General features: G+C 31.3%; 1 protein-coding gene across 1 annotated transcript; it reads right to left on the bottom strand.

Moving 5' to 3' along the window:
* Positions 1–1,017: 1,017 nt before the first annotated feature.
* LOC127852483 (intersectin-1-like) lies at positions 1,018–16,115 on the bottom strand. The gene is made up of 11 exons (XM_052386438.1): positions 16,022–16,115; positions 15,349–15,432; positions 12,873–12,979; positions 12,675–12,783; positions 11,793–11,876; positions 11,383–11,489; positions 10,636–10,744; positions 8,528–8,554; positions 5,305–5,354; positions 4,859–5,188; positions 1,018–1,059 (listed from the first exon to the last, which is right to left on the bottom strand). Exons 1-11 carry the CDS (start codon positions 16,113–16,115, stop codon positions 1,018–1,020), a joined length of 1,143 nt encoding a protein of 380 aa, XP_052242398.1.
* Positions 16,116–20,183: the final 4,068 nt, after the last annotated feature.

Below are 20,183 nucleotides of genomic sequence, written 5' to 3'. Positions count from 1 at the left end.
TAACAAATACAACATCATATATAAAAATAATCATTATTGTTAATAAAGGTCAGTAAAAATGCAATTTAAAAGGAGACTACGTTTTCGATCCATTTGAGTCATCTATATTGAAATCTGTTTCATTGCAGTAATATGGTGTTACTGTGGAGACAAAATATAACATCAAATAAAGACGAAACAACAATAACCTAAATAAAAATCAGTTATTGACTATAAAGTAATTTATTGAAGTATACACATCAGTATAATGTTTAAGTATTTCATGAGGCACATGATATATAGAACAATAACATTTATTATAATGCAATTATATATTCATATAAACAATGAATAGATAACTAGTAAGAAACAAATGATAAGGCAATAGATGTATAGCATTTTAAATGCGTGAAAACGATGAACCTTTATTATTTGGTGCAATAAACTACATTGGTGTAATTTTAAGAATTGTTTACCACTTGTTTGTTAATACATGAACTTACATTTGTCGCAAACATGTTCGTTCTACTAACACTAACAACGTCATGCGCAATTTGCCTTAATGACGTTAATCGTAACAACTGAGTGAATTCAGTTTATTACGTGGCGAATATGGCAAGTCGGGCCCATTCAAATATGTTCAATTCATCTGTATAATGAAATATACAACAGCACAATGATAGATGAATCCAAGTCCAATGTAATATTCGTGTCCATCTAAGTCTATGCTCAGATTCTTTTCTAACAAAGTATGCGAGCTATATACTGCGAGCTATCTGCTCATCAAACAAACATCTCCGTATTCAATTTTTGGTTAGTCAATATAACTCCGTCCTCGCACGTGGTCATTGTTTGTTGGCTGATACACTTTTATGCTGAATAAATCACGTAGTAGGAACTGGCCTAGATTACATTATACTGTGTTTTAGTGTTGATTAGCGAATAATTCTAGAGGTATGGAAATTGTACTCTGATAATTAATCATTTTGATGTCTATTATGTATATTAATTATTTTGGCATCTGTTAGGTATATGAGCCTAAGGAGAATTATGTTTGTAGGTACACGTCATATTGCTGGTCTGCAAGCAAAACATATTCACATTATGTTTTCATAATTGCACTCCGGTAATTAATCATTTAAGCATCTGTTACATGTTACTTCGTTGGTCTGGAACAAAATATCATATGCGCCTGCATAGGGCTGGCACGGAATAACATATGCTCATGCATGTTTGCGTTTTGTAAGGAATACATATTAAATTTTGCGTTTTCTTTTTGATGTTTTACGAAATATTTTATGTCCGTATGATAAAAGATATATTTACTATATTTTCAAAAGTTAAATTATAATATATATAATATGAATACGAATTTTACATAATACTACAATTCATTATTAAATGTAAGCGCTATTAATTTTGCTTTTCAATATTTCGTATATTTATATGAGTTACTGAAATTGGAAACTCAATAGGCGGTACATATCAAATCAATACATTATAGCACAGCTGACATTAAGCAAAGTCTTAGCCGCCTATATCAACATCGTCTGTGTTATTAACGTCGCCAAAAACAGTAATTATTGGAAAATAGGTGTTCACACAACTCACACAATAACACAACATGAGACTAATTATGCATAATTATGTTCCGTTCTATAGCATATGTTAGACAGCTAAGTTGTAAATCAATCATTACACAATAAGTATCACTCTAACTTATTAATCCGTTTTCAGTGTTACCAAACCCTTCTACCTTTATATTGAATGATATATCAAAAAGTATATTTAACTTCATCTGAAATTTTAAACAGGACGAAATAAAAGACAGGAAATTATTATATCAAGATTGTGAACGCGGAGGTAAGAAATAAACAATTATATATGACCGTTGACATTAATAAAAGATGATCTGGCTAAACGTTATTGGGATAGAGAAACATAGTAAGAAAAATAAGTAGAGAAAATGTATTTCGTTTCATGTTATTGAATAATTGTGTTCTGTTAAAATAAGATCATCATACAAAACAACTACATGAAAGGGCCAAGTAATTTGAAAATATAAATTTATAACAATGAGTGGTTAAAAGATTAGTAATTTCTATTGATTATGGGCGAGGAATAAAACGTATTACAAACTTTACGACCTTAGAAAAAGAAGATGACTGTATAATTTTTACAATATTCAATACCGTGTTAGCATTAAAATAATGAAATTCAATATATTGTTTAAATCTTTTCAGAAATACTTCACATTTAGGAACATTTGCGAAGACACATTTATCACATGCGATATTTAGTCCAAAACGACAAAAAAGAAAGAATAATGGCTCAATAACGAAGACAACATAACAATTCAAAACACATGGAGCATAATAATTTATGTTATGAAAGAATTAAGGAGCATTTATATGATAAAAAATAAATATAACACCTGTCGTTCAACTAGTGACATGCAAAGGCTCACTTTGTAATACATCTTAATTATGATAATCTTTTCCAAAAATACATATTACAACAGCTACTACATACCTACAGTAGAGAGATTGTAGTGTCATCATTCAATAAATACAACACAATAAAAAATAAACAATAGTAATAGTAGCATTTAAAGTTTGACTCTCACAATTTTAATAATGAATCAAGCTTGATGATATGTAAGAACCATACACTACATAGTTACAGACAATTATATTGAACTTACAACGCATACAATGGAGTTATTGAATAAAATCATTTAACAAGCAACGTATATACATATCACATAGAAGATACCACTAAGATACATAGAGAATAATAGGTTAGTGTTGAATATAGATCAGGTTTATCATGCGAGGCTTAGAAAACAAATAAGCACGAGCCTTGGCGAGTGCTTTTTCGTTTCCGTGCCGAGCAGGATAAACCTGATCTATAATCAACACTAATCTATTATTCTATTTATCCCACGTTTTATTCAGTTAACCTTTTTTATTTAATCAAAATTAGTTTAACTTGATGATTTCGCTGGATTTATGACGTCATTTTGTCGAAAAAATGACGTCATTTCGTGCTGTTGATTATAGCAGAAATTTAATCAACGGGGCTTTAATCAACCGAAATCGCTGTAAAAGTGGGATAAAAAAATCTTCCGAGCGCTTCATGTTAACATCTTCAATGAAAATTGCAGATTTATAAATAAATATTTCGTAAGTCAGCATTCAATTGAGTCTCTCGCGAAAATATTCATTCACTTTAAAATTTTTCTTTAAACATATTTAAAAATGATCTTAAATATACATATCATGAACGTTCAATCTACTTCAAAAGTATGTGGTTTGCCAATTACAGATTCATAAAAGATATTTCGGGAATCATCGAAAACATTATGTACAAAAATGGTAAAAATGACACATGCTATAAATTGACTTTTTTTAACGGTTACACCAGTTTCATCCTTTTTCGTGTAAGTTTGTATTGTGAAGGTAATTGGTCGCTTAGTCTTAAGTAAAAGACAAACACTTTGGGAGATCATTATTCATACAACACAGTCAAATGCAATTCTTTAAGAAACAAATCGGAAGTGGAGATGGGATGGAAATCAAATAGTGGAGAAAATAGTGCGTTATTGAAAATTGACAAATTTACACACATTTTGTACTTTTTACAAGTTTGTTCAAAATGCAATGCAGGCATTCATAACATTGCAACATGTAGCTATATACAAACGTATAAAGTATGATATATACTCATTTTACGTAACTGAAATTTACCTATGCCCTGATTTCTATTAATGATTTTGCATTTCATTGTTAAAAACCGTCAATTCGTAAACGTTCGTAAAACAGCAATTATCAAGTGCCTTGATTGAAAATTTGGTTGTGTACGTTTTTGAAATACATGTATGTTTACATTGCATCATCTTAAAAGCGTCATTAGTGTTGACGTTTATTAATAAATGTTAGCCAATACGCCGCATTTGATTCCTTATTTAGTAAGTTTGATAAGTATATTAAAAAGTATTGTTCGTTTACGCGGCATTCTCATTTGTATTCATATGCTTTTAATCATATTCTTCTTGTGACATTATAGCTAAGTTTGTTTGAAGGCTTTGGTTTTCTTTTATGCATATGTCCAACATGCTTTTGAGAACCCGACCGCACTGCCTCTGGTATTTTCTAGTTCGTATAAATGGAATGATACTTCCACGTTTCGAACCGATTTTGTCATATCTGCTATAAAAGAATTCGAAACCTTGCAGTATTGCATGCGACTGGGAATTCATTTTAAGGTAAAGATCTTCAATGTCAATATTCAATCGGCTAGACAGAATTGTCAAAGAGTTGGAGTCAATTCCAAGCTGATACTTGTAAAATTTAACTTCTTTTCTTAAAATGTCAATTTCTAATCGTTCATTCTGCACTCTGTTTGAGTTTATGGCTGCCATTGCAGCGCACTTGGAAGTGTGGCCGATTCTGTGTTTGAGTTGTTCGATTTTTTCATTCACAACTTCGTTGGAAACAACAGACAGGGAAAGTACTAAGGCGGCCCGTTTTTCAAGTTTTACCTTGTCGATAAGCATGCTGGACAACTTTCCAAAGTCGAAAACATTTACATCATGGCTGTTAACCAAAAATATACGTGGATTTTCTATATTTGCTTTCTGGAGGTTTTTAAGGTTTTCATCTTTTATGTTATCAATTGTTTTTATCTCCTCTTCCTTTGTCAACCCACGCCTTTTTCCCTGTTTCATATTGTACAGATCGCTATCTACTTGTGTTCTCACAAAAAACAAATTTGCGCCTGGGTATTGTTCAACTATTTGTTTTGCCAGCCAGGTATCATTTGTCGTATACCGCTTTGAAGAAACCAGTATGATAAAATCATACTGTTGAAAATTTACCTGCTTAAGATAGGTACTCTGCGGAAAGTTTGGGGTTCCGACTCCGGGTAAGTCCCACAACTCAAGGTTCCTATTGTTGGGGTGTGGATAAGGTGTTGGTTCAGAGGTTGTTTCAACGCAACCTGTCTTTGCGGCTCCCTCGTCATCATCTTTCAGATTTAGCAATGCATTGATCAGAGTTGATTTACCACTACCAGATTTACCAGTAACTGCAATTTTTATTTTGATATCCTTCCACGCAGTGTTAATTTTGTCAAGCCCCGTCATAAGTTCTATGTATCCACATTGATTAAGTACTTTTTGATAATCCTCGAACTCCTTTTCAGTTACCTATATTTTTACATGAAGAAAATGTAGTAAACATTTTGTAATTCATAATCCAACGGGAATATGTACTTTAAATAACATGCTTTAAATAAAATGAGAAAATCACAATTCAAACTTACAAGGTCTTCATTTTCAATGAAATCACTCCCATCTTCAAGGTCACTTAAGTCTACAAAAAAATCACATAATGATATTTAAATACTTTAGGTAATCGATAATGTGTATTAATAATATATATACACATATAATTCAATAGATGCGTACTGAGTCTGTTGACAGCGTGTAGACGTTTAAGCATTTATACAACGGTTCTCTATTTCTATTACTATGAAAAAGTATAACTTTTAATTGGCATAAATACAGTCTTATATACATGTTAACATTTAAATTGTCAACAGTTTAACAACTTGTGAATTGCCAATATATACCACATGAGACAACAATGCACCGCATTGTAATATTTTTATGTAATGAGTTCGTTGAAGGGACTTAAGAATGTCATACATCTATTTGTGATATGTATGTCGTTCAATGTTACTGTTTCGGTGGCAAAGTGGCAAATACCGTACTTTTTAAAATTTGAGCGGCTTGGTTGTTGTAATTAGACGGTAACAAAATCGCGGACTTATACTGAGCTCATTTGTTAAAGACTTAAAGTAGAAAGTATTCTTAAGAAAGCCATCCGCAAAAAAACGCGTGTTATATATCAATTACCCTTTTATTTGTATGTTAACACACATAGCCATATGACACCATATTAGGTAACGTTATTTATGACGTACTTTTCTTTACAAAAGAACTTACTTATGCAAGCAATGTATTGATTTGACCTTCATAAATACTGGTAAATTATGAACATGTTTACATTTATTGTTATGCATATATCTTTGAGTAAAATGTATGTAATAAACCAGTAGCAAGGTCCGTATTGATACTTTTGCGGAGTCATTGGCACATTTGCTAGAGCCCTCTAGCAACTCGGCCGAAGGTGTCCCAATACGCGCCACTGACACACCATAACCGTGTTATAACCTTTAAAAACTATACTACGCCGCCAAATAACTTATCACCAACCGGAACAATTACAACGACAATATATTAAATATATATAATTTATATTTCGATGTTATTATTCTGGAAGACTAGCTGACGTCGTCCTGTCTTAACTAACGTTCTACAACCCTGTGAAGTAATTTGAGCTCCATGTCCACTTTGTTCAAAACAGTGACTAGGCGCAGTATAATGAAGCGCTATACTGTTTGTTTTTACCACTATATTTGATGTCTTTTACCTTGTGTTGTTTAACCAATACCATTTTCATAATAATGCCAGTAAAATGAAAGAAAAATGGGATTAAAAAAAATCGAGGCTAGTCGCAAAGGTTTTCATAGCATCGCTTAATACACGTTTTTGTATTGAACACTAACTTCGTATATATATATATATATATATATATATATATATATATATATATATATATATATATATATATATATATATAAAGTCAAATTGAAAGCAACGTCATGTGCAATACAAAAACACCATCGACATTGTTAAATATAAAAATCACAACAGCATGTTTCACTTGAATGTCAGAGCCTATAGACGACAAAACAACTTTGAGATTGAGTGGGGTTTTCTACAATCATGCAAAGTTGAGGGCTTCCGAGCCCACCAATGGAAATATTGACAGCTTGATTAAATGACAATTTTCGGAAATCACAATGTATACCATTTACAAAATCAATCAAATATTTTTTTAGCAAAAGAAATAACATTAACAGACTAAAAAATGCAACAATATAGATTCGTGTATGGACTATCATATATCGAATTGGTAAAATAATTACGCGTGTGTAATGCTTCTCATCGATAATTTGTGGAATACGTGTATCGTATGCATTTTCCCGTAATGCATGGATCATTGGTCACTTGTCTTCAATTTAAGACAACGGGTGTTAGACGGGATTTCTCTACTGATACTGTTCCTTGAGTTTGAGAGTTTGATTATCATTTGTATTACTTACAAAGCGTACACAATACGTTTGATATATACACGACAATCTAATAATACATTTATGAGTATTGCACAGTCGCTGTCAAATAAGAGCCCCTGAAAACTGTCAATATTGGATGCTTCATTTTCTTTTGAAAAGTCGACCACTTGTTAAAAATCGCCCGAAACGGCTGTCCATCAGATAATATGCGAACAATTGTTAAAACCGCTGCAACCAAATTGCTTATATTGCGCCCATCCTCATCGGCACATTAAATGTCTATCTATCAGATAGTTTTCGTATAAATCCTATCAAAACAGAATGGTCTTCATCTTTGCAAGAATTCAGGTGTTGTATTTAAACAACATTTCTCAAACAAACATTTAACAGTTATTTAACTAATCATTTAAATGTCATAATTCAATTTAATTTTACACCGTAACACATTTAAGCGATGTATGAATTTTAATTACTTTAAAATATTGCATTGATTAATTTCGAAACATAAATAGGTAAATAACAAATATATATGTTTTAAACTAAGACCAATGTAAGTATTGATATTACAATAATTTAAAGTTTAAACAAAACAAATATAGAAAAAAAAATCTTAGTGGCCTATTATTTTGCGACGGACGAGAACTATTGAACCAGCTTAGAATATAACATTTCTAACTTAGTAAATTAAATTTTATTTTGAATCTAGCCAATGCTTTTCGCAGATCGTATATTAAAACGATTAAAGTAAAGCGATGACAGACTGGCTATAACTTAAAACTAACCAGAATACATCTGGAAAAGAACCATGTCAGAAACACACTTTCCGCATTGAGCCCGAATTTCGCAGTGTGATATATGGCATAACACTTTTGTTTTACAGCATGAAGAAACCTATCTTAATTATTTTTAACTTGAAAGAAATGTTATCATAAGTCTAATCTTTTTATACGTATGTGATTTATATATATATATATATATATATATATATATATATATATATATATATATATATATATATATATATATATATATATTTATATATATATATATATATATATATGACTGAACTATCGGGGAAGCTTTCAATCATGACTATTAAAAACTTGTGTCGGCTTCATAAAAAAAAAATTCACTCATTAAAGCTTGATCACACGGTTAGTTGTATAACACACAAGCGAAACACAACGCTTACATATATACCTACCGCATGGGCAAACATCCTCGACATGAATGACGGACTAATAGGGAGGTCTCGGATAAAAATCAAGTGCATAAAAAGTACATTGGAAAAGTTAATAAAACTCAGGAAACTTGTATCATTTCGTGAACGTCATGCACAACTCACCATCCGCAAAGTCGTCCGCCTGCTTGTCTGAAAATAAATAAATAAATTGTATATTAATAAAACTATTCGTGTAACCTGTGCAGTAATTGTTTAAATTTTTGTATTTTATCTTCACGAAGAACACGTACAAACTAAAGATATGTCCATATGACATCTTTATACCTGCTAAATGTCACTGGACACAACAACCAGTTAAGTGTCTCAGACATGATCTGCTTACAAAAAAACACAGTTAATACAATAATTCAGAGGTATAAAATAGGTCGATACATATGCAAGAGTTTTACCATATTCACGCATGCTGCTTATGTAGATCCATGTTGTATTTACTTGCATATGCACAATGTTACTTGGAAACTGCATTTTGTTTCTTGCATATGTGGTGGAACAAGTATCGGTCATGCTTATTGATGATTATTTTAGCCCCTTTAGAAATATTGCTTCTTTTACGTGAAATAGATAAATGGTTTTAAATTTTCTGCTTGCTTACTGAAACATTGGAATGTTTATTCATACTTCATTTTATTATTTATGTTTACATCCTCTGTTTGTCTACTGCATTTGACTGTGTTGCTGGTAAATCCAGCGACCGAGTAGCGACCTCGCGGAGCTTTCTTGCATGATTATGCGTTATTAGATAACATATATTAACTAAAGAACAGCAAAGAAGTATTGACGGGAGAAAACTATGTCAGAGCAGAGGTTCAATAGTTTCCGGGATGAAGACTTATAGATTCATATGCGGTAATGCGGTCAGGATAACGCATTCTCGTATCATGATCTCGCCTTATCACAATCATCTTGAAATTAAAGGTCGATAATTCGAAATGTCGATGCGATAATACGATGCCAGATAGTAAACCGCATTAAACTGTATACATAAAACACAATATCTCCTGACGATTCATATGGATCTGTGTACATAGTGATTAATTGGCAGGGACGGACGTATGAACAAACTGGCATACTAAAGTATTAACTATACAGCAATTCGGCCCAAGGATTTTGCTTTAGTATACGTTTCCGCAAGGCCATGTTTTTGTTTCGACGAAAATTAGCCGGTGGCGTAACAAGTCAAGAAAAAGCTTGGACTTTAGAATTCCCGAGCAATTGAGTGAAACTGCCGATATTTATGGTTTGTCGCTTTATATGAAAACATAAAACAAATTCTTTAGTGGCATTTCATTCATACGTTGATTCACGTCTTACGAAATAATGTATATATATATATATATATATATATATATATATATATATATATATATATATATATATCTTTGTGTGATTACTGAGGTAATTACTAGTGTAAAGTTGTAACGTAAACACTAAAACGCGATTATATTTAAATAATCATGATAACAAATGGATGCGTTTTCAATAACACTTAAGAATTCAAAGTTATTTTTGTTTATCTAATAAGGGCAATAAAGCTAGTAGTATGTACCACCAAGTGATGTAAAGAAGCAAACATGAGCACAGAGTTACAGTATGTGTTTCATTTATAACAACCATGCAAACAGCATTTGTCATTTACCAGCATACAACTGTACAATGTCAGATCGGAGATGTCTTGAAGCAATAAAAATGTCAATAAGTAATGTGAAATTGTCATTAGCAACATGAATTGACTGATGGACATTCTCATCAATATAAAAAATGTACTATAGATGTTCGTGGAATATATTTATCTTTATTTAACCTGCCGAGATTGCTCAAAACTTAAAATGCATATTCAGAGGCATTTACATATGGTTGACTTACTGATTACAAAGATTAAGCGAAACTTCGATCGGTAAATCCTATGAAATTTTTTACACGGGTACGGTGTCGTGCTTTAAGCACGCCGATGTAATAGATACGTCACTCTTAGAATGATTTTTGATTTTTAAATTGATATTCATATTTGTAATTATAACATATATATAGGATCTGGCACGAGTTGTCATATCAAAACATATGTTATTAAACGAGTTCAGGAATTTTGTTACTAATCGAGCCTTTATCAATATAAAGCATTTAATAACAAACTTCAATGCATGCCAAAATATGTGAAAAGGCCCCTTTAATCTTACGCCGTGAATTGAAAGTGACTACATTAGATTATTTACCAGCTGCGTTAGCTCCAGCTGTTTCTCCTTCTTCGATAACATTTACATAATTAGCAGGGATCAAGCCTCGTTTGCCGTTCAGTTCTGCCATCCACCACGCGTCACAGACCTGCAGCAAAGCATTGTGTTTATGTCAAAGTTTTCTAAGTTTTCCGTGTGAAATTGTTCAACACGTATAGCGACGTAAGAACAAGTCATAGTATACCCATAATTAGATAGGCATTAACAATGCATGTATGAGAAAGGCAACTGGAACGTAGATAGAACCTTAGCACATTCATTTTGTTTATCGAGGCGAATTATCATTGGCATAATATAGGTATCGGCATCCTGTTGTGTGGTGATCCTTACCAGTTGATAAACAATATACTGCTGCAGAGAAAACAGCGATTTGCTTATGTCAGCTAAGACAAACAATTGCAGATAATGAAACTCTATAGTCGACTAATACATGGAGCTGCATACGCCGTGGATGAGACGGGCATTTCTAAAACAGGGCCTTTAAAATACACCAAAATATCTGACTGACAGACGGAACCATATCATTTGTCACATCACAACAGCATATCCTGAACAATGATTCATAGGTATGTGCAAGGGACGAAAATGTTACAATAATAATACTACTACTACTACTAATAATAATAATAATAATAATAAAAAAAGTAGTTACTGTAATAATAATAATATAATTATTATAAAACTGTTTACACGAGATTTGTATATTATTCATCGACGAAACATTACCTGCTTCACAAGTTCGACAATGTCACCAACTTTTAGCGCAAGCTCATCATCAGATGTCGGATTAAATGAAAAGAATACCCGTGCGTGTTTCTTTTGTGAGCGTTCATCTTAAAAGCAAGGGATTTTCATTGATTGTAGTTTAAATCGTCTATACAATTTATGTTTAAACATCATTATGTTTGTTGTTTATTTCATAACGACAACTCTGTTTGTTCTAAACATATTTATTGATTGCGATCATGCCTGTGTACTGAATTATGAGATCATAGTGGATTTCTTTTGTTAAATGCTGACATTTGATACAAAATGCTTTTGAATACTTCATTTCAACAACTCCGACAGAGGGACATAATAGATAAAAATGCTACCATAGTCAAGTATACATTATGTTTCAGCTGAAAAGCACTTACTGTGCGAAACATGAGACTCATCAGCATTGTCGTTTATTCGTTTAGTTCGAAGTTGTACGTCAACGCCGCCTGTAGCCCCTTGGTCTACATGGACATAAAATATAAATATTGCTTATTAATTAATAAGAGTTCGTATATTTTTTTCAAGATACATTAATTAAAGCCTTCAATACAATAGTATGAAGCAAAGTTGGAAGTGTTAAATCCAGCATTTAGAAATGTTTGTTGATTGACGTTTTACTTACTGCCTGGTATTTTAAGATGCCCCAAATTATCTGATAACGGATTAAATGAAAAGAATACTCTTGCGTGTTTCTTTTGCGAGCGTTCATCTTAAAAATTATATAGAGTTTTTTTTAATCGGCTCTCCGGAATGCTATTCAGTTGGAGTCAACTGAAAGCTGATACTTAGAAAATAACACAAGGCAGAGCTGGACCGGACGTCGTAAATCTGCCAATAAAACGGCCTTCTAGCCTTCTGATGACAATTGGGAATTTTCTTAGATTTGCGCGATGGGGAAAGTAACGTTTACTGGTACTTTATAAAGAAGGAAACAATCGCTGATCGCTGTTTTATATATGTAATTTTAATAACTGGTCTTTAATTGAAATGTTTATTTTATATGTAAATATGTATGAATAATAAAGAAGTGACTTTTTTCCCCGAAAACTTACAAATGTAATGCATAATGTATTGTGTTTCTACATTCGATTGTCTATCTCATGTTAACAGTTGACACAAACAGTAAGTAATATATAATATACATAGGCAAGTCGAATCCTACATGTAACTGTGAGCGTAAGTTTCAAATATTCAGAAAATGGTGAATACATGTAAAACTCGCACTGTTGATCGTAAAGTAATTATACTAGACTATATACCAGCTGCGTGAGCTCTAGCTGTTTCTCCTATTTCCATAATCTTTACGTAATTTGAAGGGATTACGCCTCGTTTGCCGTTCAGCTCTGCCATCCACCATCCCTTAGGGTCCTGCAGGAGAATATTTTGTTCAAAAATATAATAAAATAAAGCTGTACAAACGACTTAAATGAAATTGAAACTGATGAACGAAACATTACCTGACACAGGATTTCGACTACGTCACCAACTTTAAGCGCAAGCTCATCATCTAATGCCGGATTAAATGAATACAATACCCTTGCGTGTTTCTTTTGTAATCGTTCATCTAAAAAGCAAGACATTTTTTATTGCATAATCGGTTATAAACATAACTTATAAAGTATTATAACGCTTTTGCTCCAGATTGTGTTGATTGTCTTTCTTATAAATGAATAAATTGTTACTTTGTCTACAAAATTACGGTCGAATGATAAATGAAAAAATGTGCATACAATTTTATAAATCCTTAACAGCATTATGAAACAGAATAATTTCTTATCATTTAAACCACATATACGTTCTAAAAGCAAAATTTACTCAACTTTAACTTGATATGCTTAAGCAGTTATTCGAAAGATAATTGAAATGCATGTGTACTCCAAACAGCCTTTGACAAATCCTGAGACTGGTCACTAATCATGGTTACAGAGGATGTTCATGGCAATGTTAAAACATAATACATTGTTTTAACTAAGATATAACGCTTTGAAAATTATTAGTTTCTATTTTAAAACTGGTCACCAACTTTTATGTAAGCAAAACCATGAACAAAAATGGTGGTATTAACGTCGCCGAAAAGTGGTTTTTTTAAAACGATGCACGAGTTTTTACCAAATTAAATAAGGATACCGAATGAGAAAAAATTTCAACATATGTATTAAAAATTATTTCTTTATGTGTACAATGTCATTAAGCAAATGTGATCGAACAAAGCAAAATAAATTTTTGTTATGTGGACATATGTTTAATACATACGACGATTCCATGGATTTATAAAGGCGGGATATTTTCACAACATTTTTTGTTTATAAACACATCAATACCTGCATCAAATATAAACGCTATTTTTTTAGAGATTCCAACATGCGAAATCTTTATTATTCAAACATTATACTACAAGGCTGTAAAACAACAAAAAGGATGCAGATATAATTTGTTGTAATATTGAAAAATTTGTTTAAATATCACAGTTTTAAATGTCAATCTTAAACATCAATTACGTCTGCGAGACAGCGCATATAAATACGCTTTCAATCAGCGGGAACATAGTCATGCCTTATCCCGTACGTCGATACACCAAACTTGTAACAGATAAACCAAACTGCAGACGATTCAATCTGCATTTGGATGGTAGGTGCATAGTTGTATTATTTCCTTCGATTTTATGATACTAGTTACATTCTTGGTGCACACATGTATGAAATGATGTCTGGAACTATTTTGTTTAAAGTGATCTGCAATAAATCCATAGTTTTATAAAAAAAATAGATAAATATGTCTTTGTAATGTGCATAATTTGCCTAAAATGTATTGTTATTGATAAATGTTTATATTCTTCATAGACCAGATTATAACTTGCATATCTCTTCGGTGTTATTGGCGATTGCTCTACCAACTATAAGGAAAAACAACACAACTTAACAATAAGAACGCCTTACTGAAGATTTTGTATAATAATGATATTTATATAAATGTTACCATAAGTATTTTGTTTAATCAGTATTTAAGTCTAGACAATAAAACATAAGCACACTGATATATTTTTTGGAGATAAGGCATATATTTTTTATATGCATATCGCCAAATGGTTTGTAATATCACTACATTTTTATCAGACAGTTTCATATATTAATTTGTATTAGTTAACATAATTTGCAACTTTGCCATTTGAATTCACATATATCATCCAGATCGAGACAAATTGGAAAATGCCGCGCATAAAACTCCCAGTTGCTGCCACTAAACTAATCACAAACGCTTATCTATGACTATCCCTAACTAAAACTAAAATATGTTCATTTTTATCAAATGATGTTTTGTAAAGAACCATGACGACCTACCATGCAATACCTGCTATTTCGCCTTACACTTAATTTTAGGAAAGAATCATACGATAATAACGCAATTAGCCTTCTGATATAGTAAATAATGGCGTATTGCATACTGTATCTAAATTACACTAAAATGTCCGTCTGTGGATAACATATTTCAGCATCGTTTAAAAAAATAAAATAATACTTGTATTAACTTTAGTTTGCCCGTATCGAGTTACAAGTATATTTTGTCAAGGTTTTCCCATGGCCTTTACAGTAGCTTTTTGGCAATGTATCGTCCATTTCTTGACTTTAACTATACAGTATCACACTTGAACATTATACCCTGTTTGGATGTTTCATCGAATTGCAACGCCTTCATTTTTTTAATTCTTTTCTAGTTCCTTTAACTAATTTGGAAACAAAAATAAATGATAAAAGATAATAACCAAAAATAATTGTCATTTTAATAAACAATTATTTTAATTTGTACAATATACAAAATTATTACAAATCATGTTTAAACATCATTATGTTTGTTGTTTATTTTAGAGAGGGACATAATAGATAAAAATGCTACCATAGTCAAGTATACATTATGTTTCAGCTGAAAAGCACTTACTGTGCGAAACATGAGACTCAACAGCATTGTCGTTTATTCGTTTAGTCCGAAGTTGTACGTCAACGCCGCCTGTAGCCCCTTGGTCTACATGAACATAAAATATCAATATTATTTAAGAGTTCGTAATTTTTTTTCAATATACATTAATTAAATCATTTAATAAAATAGTATGTAGCAAAGTTGGAAAAATGTTAAATCCAGCCTTTAGAAATATTTATTGATTGAACTTCATTTACTGCCTTGTATTTTAAGATGCCCCACACATTTTACGAGGGCAAGTTTTCAAATATCTATGCAAAAACTGATGTTACAAGCTTTGAAAAGATAACATTACACTAAAGCTATGTTGAGATCATACTTCTTGAACAGACCTTCTTTTTTTTAATATACATCAACAGTGGACGAGTTTATAAATATCAAAATAAATATTTATTAACACATCATAGACATTCTGTCATATATGTCATAGATTTGCATAGGCAGTAATATTTTCAGCTTTATTTCTTGGATATTTTTTTTGTGTGTTTGGAAGATATTAACGCCAAATTTGTAGTGCATATTCAGCTTTTTCCAACTTCATCATTGTTTAAAAACTAATCACGTGTATATCGTTTTTAATACATAAATTGAAAAAATAAAATAAAGATATACGATTTCAATTAACTCTCATTACCTTTAGCTTCTTTGATCTGACGATTTTGATTACCACAATTGACACAGTATGGCTCATGATCCAACAGTCTCTCTCCACAACATTTACATATCATTCTGAAACTGGTATAAGTAAAATAAAATACTTTTGAAAATGATGAAAACAAGCTTTCACCCATACACCGATCGTTTTGTTTTTGTCAAATCATTGGCAATATGATAATAATAAAACTACATTAACATTATCGGGGGGGGGGACTTCTGGTTAACACCCGCTAGTAAATGACCAGTTACTTATACAGCACAAGGTAAAACAAAAGAACTTCATTCAACATAAAAATGTTATAAAATGTATTTTCCGGAAAATTGTATGCAAACCGGACAAAAACTCATTTAAGCGAAAGGAATTGTATTCTTAAAGGCACACTGAAGCAATAGATCGCAAACTACACTTTAACATTAAATTTTTGTTAGTTCGTTTGAACCCCGTTCGCAGGAGTCGTAGCCCGCATCCTCCCTAATTGACGTATCTATTAAAACATCATTAAAGGATACGGCCTGCGTAATATGTAACCTGGGCGGTTTTTTATGAAGACAATTCGTTGACATGCTGTATTTGTCAATTGTACATTGGTTAAGTATATATTCCAGTATTTGTGTACGTTATATGAAATGCTGACAATTTTCATGTATCAATTGTTTAATTTAAATATGTACATTTGATTTACTACTTGATTTGGAAAGAATCTTTTCAATTATTTATCCACGATATAAGTGTGTGTTCCAGAACACGTTTAGTTTCAAACTATAAAACTGTGCATTATATCTCTTATTGTAAGTACTGTTTACTATTGTACCATACATTGTGATGAATGCAACGTGATAATAACACTTATATCGTTCCGTATCTGAATATGCAATATTGATTTAATATATGTTGCATTGTCATGTAGATGGCTGCTAATAAAACTTCAAAAATCTTAAAACATAAACCACTAAATGCATTTCAGAATAATTCAATAAGTTACCTTCATTGTATTTCTTAATATTATTAAATCATTAAATCTTTATAGAGAATTTTTGTTTAAAACGTGACCGCCACTTAGTGTACAAGTTTAATATTTAAATCAGGTTGTACAGAAAACATAAAATCATTCGGCGAGGATTTGCCAAACAGTGCCTCAGCAATTTTCTTTTGAAGAAAATATCTTTATAATTCAACAGTCAAGAATTGAAATACAATTAAATACTTAACAAAGGCGCCATTGTTAAAATAGTTTTGCGATGGGTACTATTTTACTTTGTCTTTTCCAAAAGCCACTAACTTATATGAGCACGTACATTAAGATATCATACTTATTGAATTAAAACGTTATTTCATTCAAAACGGCGTTATTCTGCGTTTATGACATGAAACACAAAAAATGACATAACTTCGTCATTTTTAGGAATTGGATGCTCAAATTTTAAATTTAGATTTGTCAGATGTAGCACTTTTATAATATATGCTTAACTGAAAAAGTCATGGGTCAAAATCTTGTTCCCAGCCACTTATACAGAATATTTTTGTGTTAAGTTTAACGAAACGAAAGCGTACGATTCAATGGATTTTGGTATTCGTTACACTTTGATTTTAAGGAGCAACATTATGAGGCCTATTATAATGATATAAGAAATTTGATAATTGTGTTTGAGTAGTATGATGATGCAATTGTATAGAAGATTAGTGACTTTTGCCGACATTGATTTTTTTTAGTTATTTTAACGAACTTCGGAATGGGCTAGAACTAATATATGGAGTCACAGACGATTTAATGTTAGTGTGTATATAAGCCAACGTGTATGGTAACCTACGCTTAATAATAGTATGGTAGGCATATGCCATTTAGGTATTTCATGTCGAATCACGACTTGCCCAATGTAACAGACAAAAGGATTTTTGATATGTGAGTTTTGTTTTACAAACGAAACATTTTACCTACGGACCGCCATTAAAGCCTTAAGTAAACACAATTTATAAGCAATATATGCAAGAAGAAAAATACTTGTCAATAACGTTATCAGTTTATTAATTTGTAGGTTACGTTCTCCCAAAGTTAAAGGGAGATAAAAAAAAGACATATATTAATCGCATTTCGAAAATATACTGACTTAAAAGTTGCAGTTATTATACTATGCACGAACTTTAAATGCTCTCGATCAATTTACAAAGTTTTAATTCAATATTTTCAATACAAAGCAGAACGATCCCATGAAAAGGTACATTTACAAATAGAATCACGAACAGGTGGTCAAAACGTTAAAACAAAGGAACAAATAGTGTATCGAAATTTAACTAACTTACCTGACGGATTTCACTCGTGAAAATATTAGTTAAATATGAAAATATTGTTTTTGGAGCCATATATGAACACGGTGCATGCATAGTTTACAGATTTTACAGGTTTCCCTATTATTTACAAAGTTATAAATAAAATAACCCACTTCTAAAACCTAAAAAGGTTTATCAATAATTTTTGAAAACGAACAAAACATATTTTTAATATGATAATAATATTTAAATTACTCTCTTTAAATATTCAAATTAGTATTACTTACAAAATTATGAATGTTTTAAATATATACTTAATTTTACCATGTAATTCCTTGCTGAATCTTATAGTCGATTGGATCGATAGCTTTCGTGGGGCTGCATCAAAAGTCGGATAAGGGAGTTTCGCTCTGCAAAAGAAATTTGACTTGAGAGCAAATAGTCTGTAAATCCTGAAGGAAGATTCATGGTCCTTGTAATATGCATATTGCCTTAAAGCGCTCTAACACGATATTGGTCATGATATGACGTATAACGTGAATCTCTTCAATACTAAGTGTACTTGAGTAATACACTGCACAAAGCGTAAAACGACTATCCAAACAATAAGCAAAGAGACAAAACTCCAAAATTACCTGTATAAGAATTGTGGTTTTTATGCTATGCTCTTTCTATCAATTTGTGTTATTAATGTACACAGTTTTATGTGAATAACTTCAATGCTTAGGGACTTATTTTCAGCACAAGACGGACAATTACCGTGTAAAACCTTAAGTGCGAACTTGATTTTAAATGTATTGTTTTGTTTGTTCACCAGTGGACTTTGGAAGGGACATTTCTTGGTTAGCTTCATGCAAGTGATAATTTCACACACAAAAAATGAAAAAAAAGAATGGTTTGTATAAAAGAATGCTTTGAAATGACTTTACCATGGAGTATCACACGTGGATAATATGTGAACAATGTTATATAAGACAGTTCCATTTACGACTATTTTGCTTTCATCAATTTTTAATAATGTTTTAAAGTTTTAATTTATTTTCGCAAACTGTTAAGTTCCAGTTCTAACACCGCATGGAAGATTTTCCTAACAAATCATCCATTTTTTAATAATTCAAACAAATTCGCACTATACTAGTCTGTCGGGAAAAATAAAAATCAAAGAAACATAATACTGTTTGCTTTGTGGCTGAAATTCTTCTTATTGAGAACTTGAGCGAACATTTTGACTGAGTCATGTGTTCAATTTTTATCACTGAAATTTTGAAAAAGGCCAATTTAAATCAAAGTATGAGATTATTATCATCTCATCCCAATCTTGTCTACTCTCGACATGAAAACGTTCATCTTTTTTTAGAAACGAAATATATTTGCAGTGATAAAATTGTGTTTGTTTTCCAAATAATTGTTATTGTGCAAAACTTAACTATTTATTATTTATTATTTTTTGCTCGGTTCAAAACTGTTTACGTACATATATCCCAAAATATAAATATTGGTTTGTGAATGCGTATATCCGCGTTTTTGCAAAATATGCTATTTCCATTTTAAACTGGACCGACTTTTGAAAAGCTATGTTAAGTAATTTGCTATAAAGGTGGTATAGGGTTATCGGTAATTGTTGCCCCATTGTGTGTTGTGATAAATAATGTCGCATTGGCTAGTATGTTGAATGAATTAAACGACTTATTATTAAAAAAATTATAAAAGTTATGTTGAAACATCATTTTGTTTTTTGTATTGAATTATTATCTAAAACCTAAACTTCCCATAATTGTTCGGCTATAGACTGGTTGTCGTGAGAAAGACCTCAATGTGTTTGTCATAATTTGTTTGTCTTGTATTTACACAAATTTATTGCTTATTATTTTAT

Source organism: Dreissena polymorpha, chromosome 12 (assembly GCF_020536995.1).
Source record: "Dreissena polymorpha isolate Duluth1 chromosome 12, UMN_Dpol_1.0, whole genome shotgun sequence".
NCBI lineage: Eukaryota > Metazoa > Mollusca > Bivalvia > Myida > Dreissenidae > Dreissena > Dreissena polymorpha.
This window is presented reverse-complemented; position numbering and strand designations above follow the sequence as displayed.

What these genes read in the sequence shown, in the direction of transcription:
- LOC127852483 (XM_052386438.1), bottom strand. Translation starts at nt 16,115, where the DNA reads ATGATATGTAAATGTTGTGGAGAGAGACTGTTGGATCATGAGCCATAC. An exon ending in TAGTCGAAATCCTGTGTCAG is followed by an intron (nt 12,784 to 12,872) that starts GTAATGTTTCGT and finishes ATTCTCCTGCAG; the next exon opens with GACCCTAAGGGATGGTGGAT. An exon ending in TTGTCGAACTTGTGAAGCAG is followed by an intron (nt 10,745 to 11,382) that starts GTAATGTTTCGT and finishes GCTTTGCTGCAG; the next exon opens with GTCTGTGACGCGTGGTGGAT.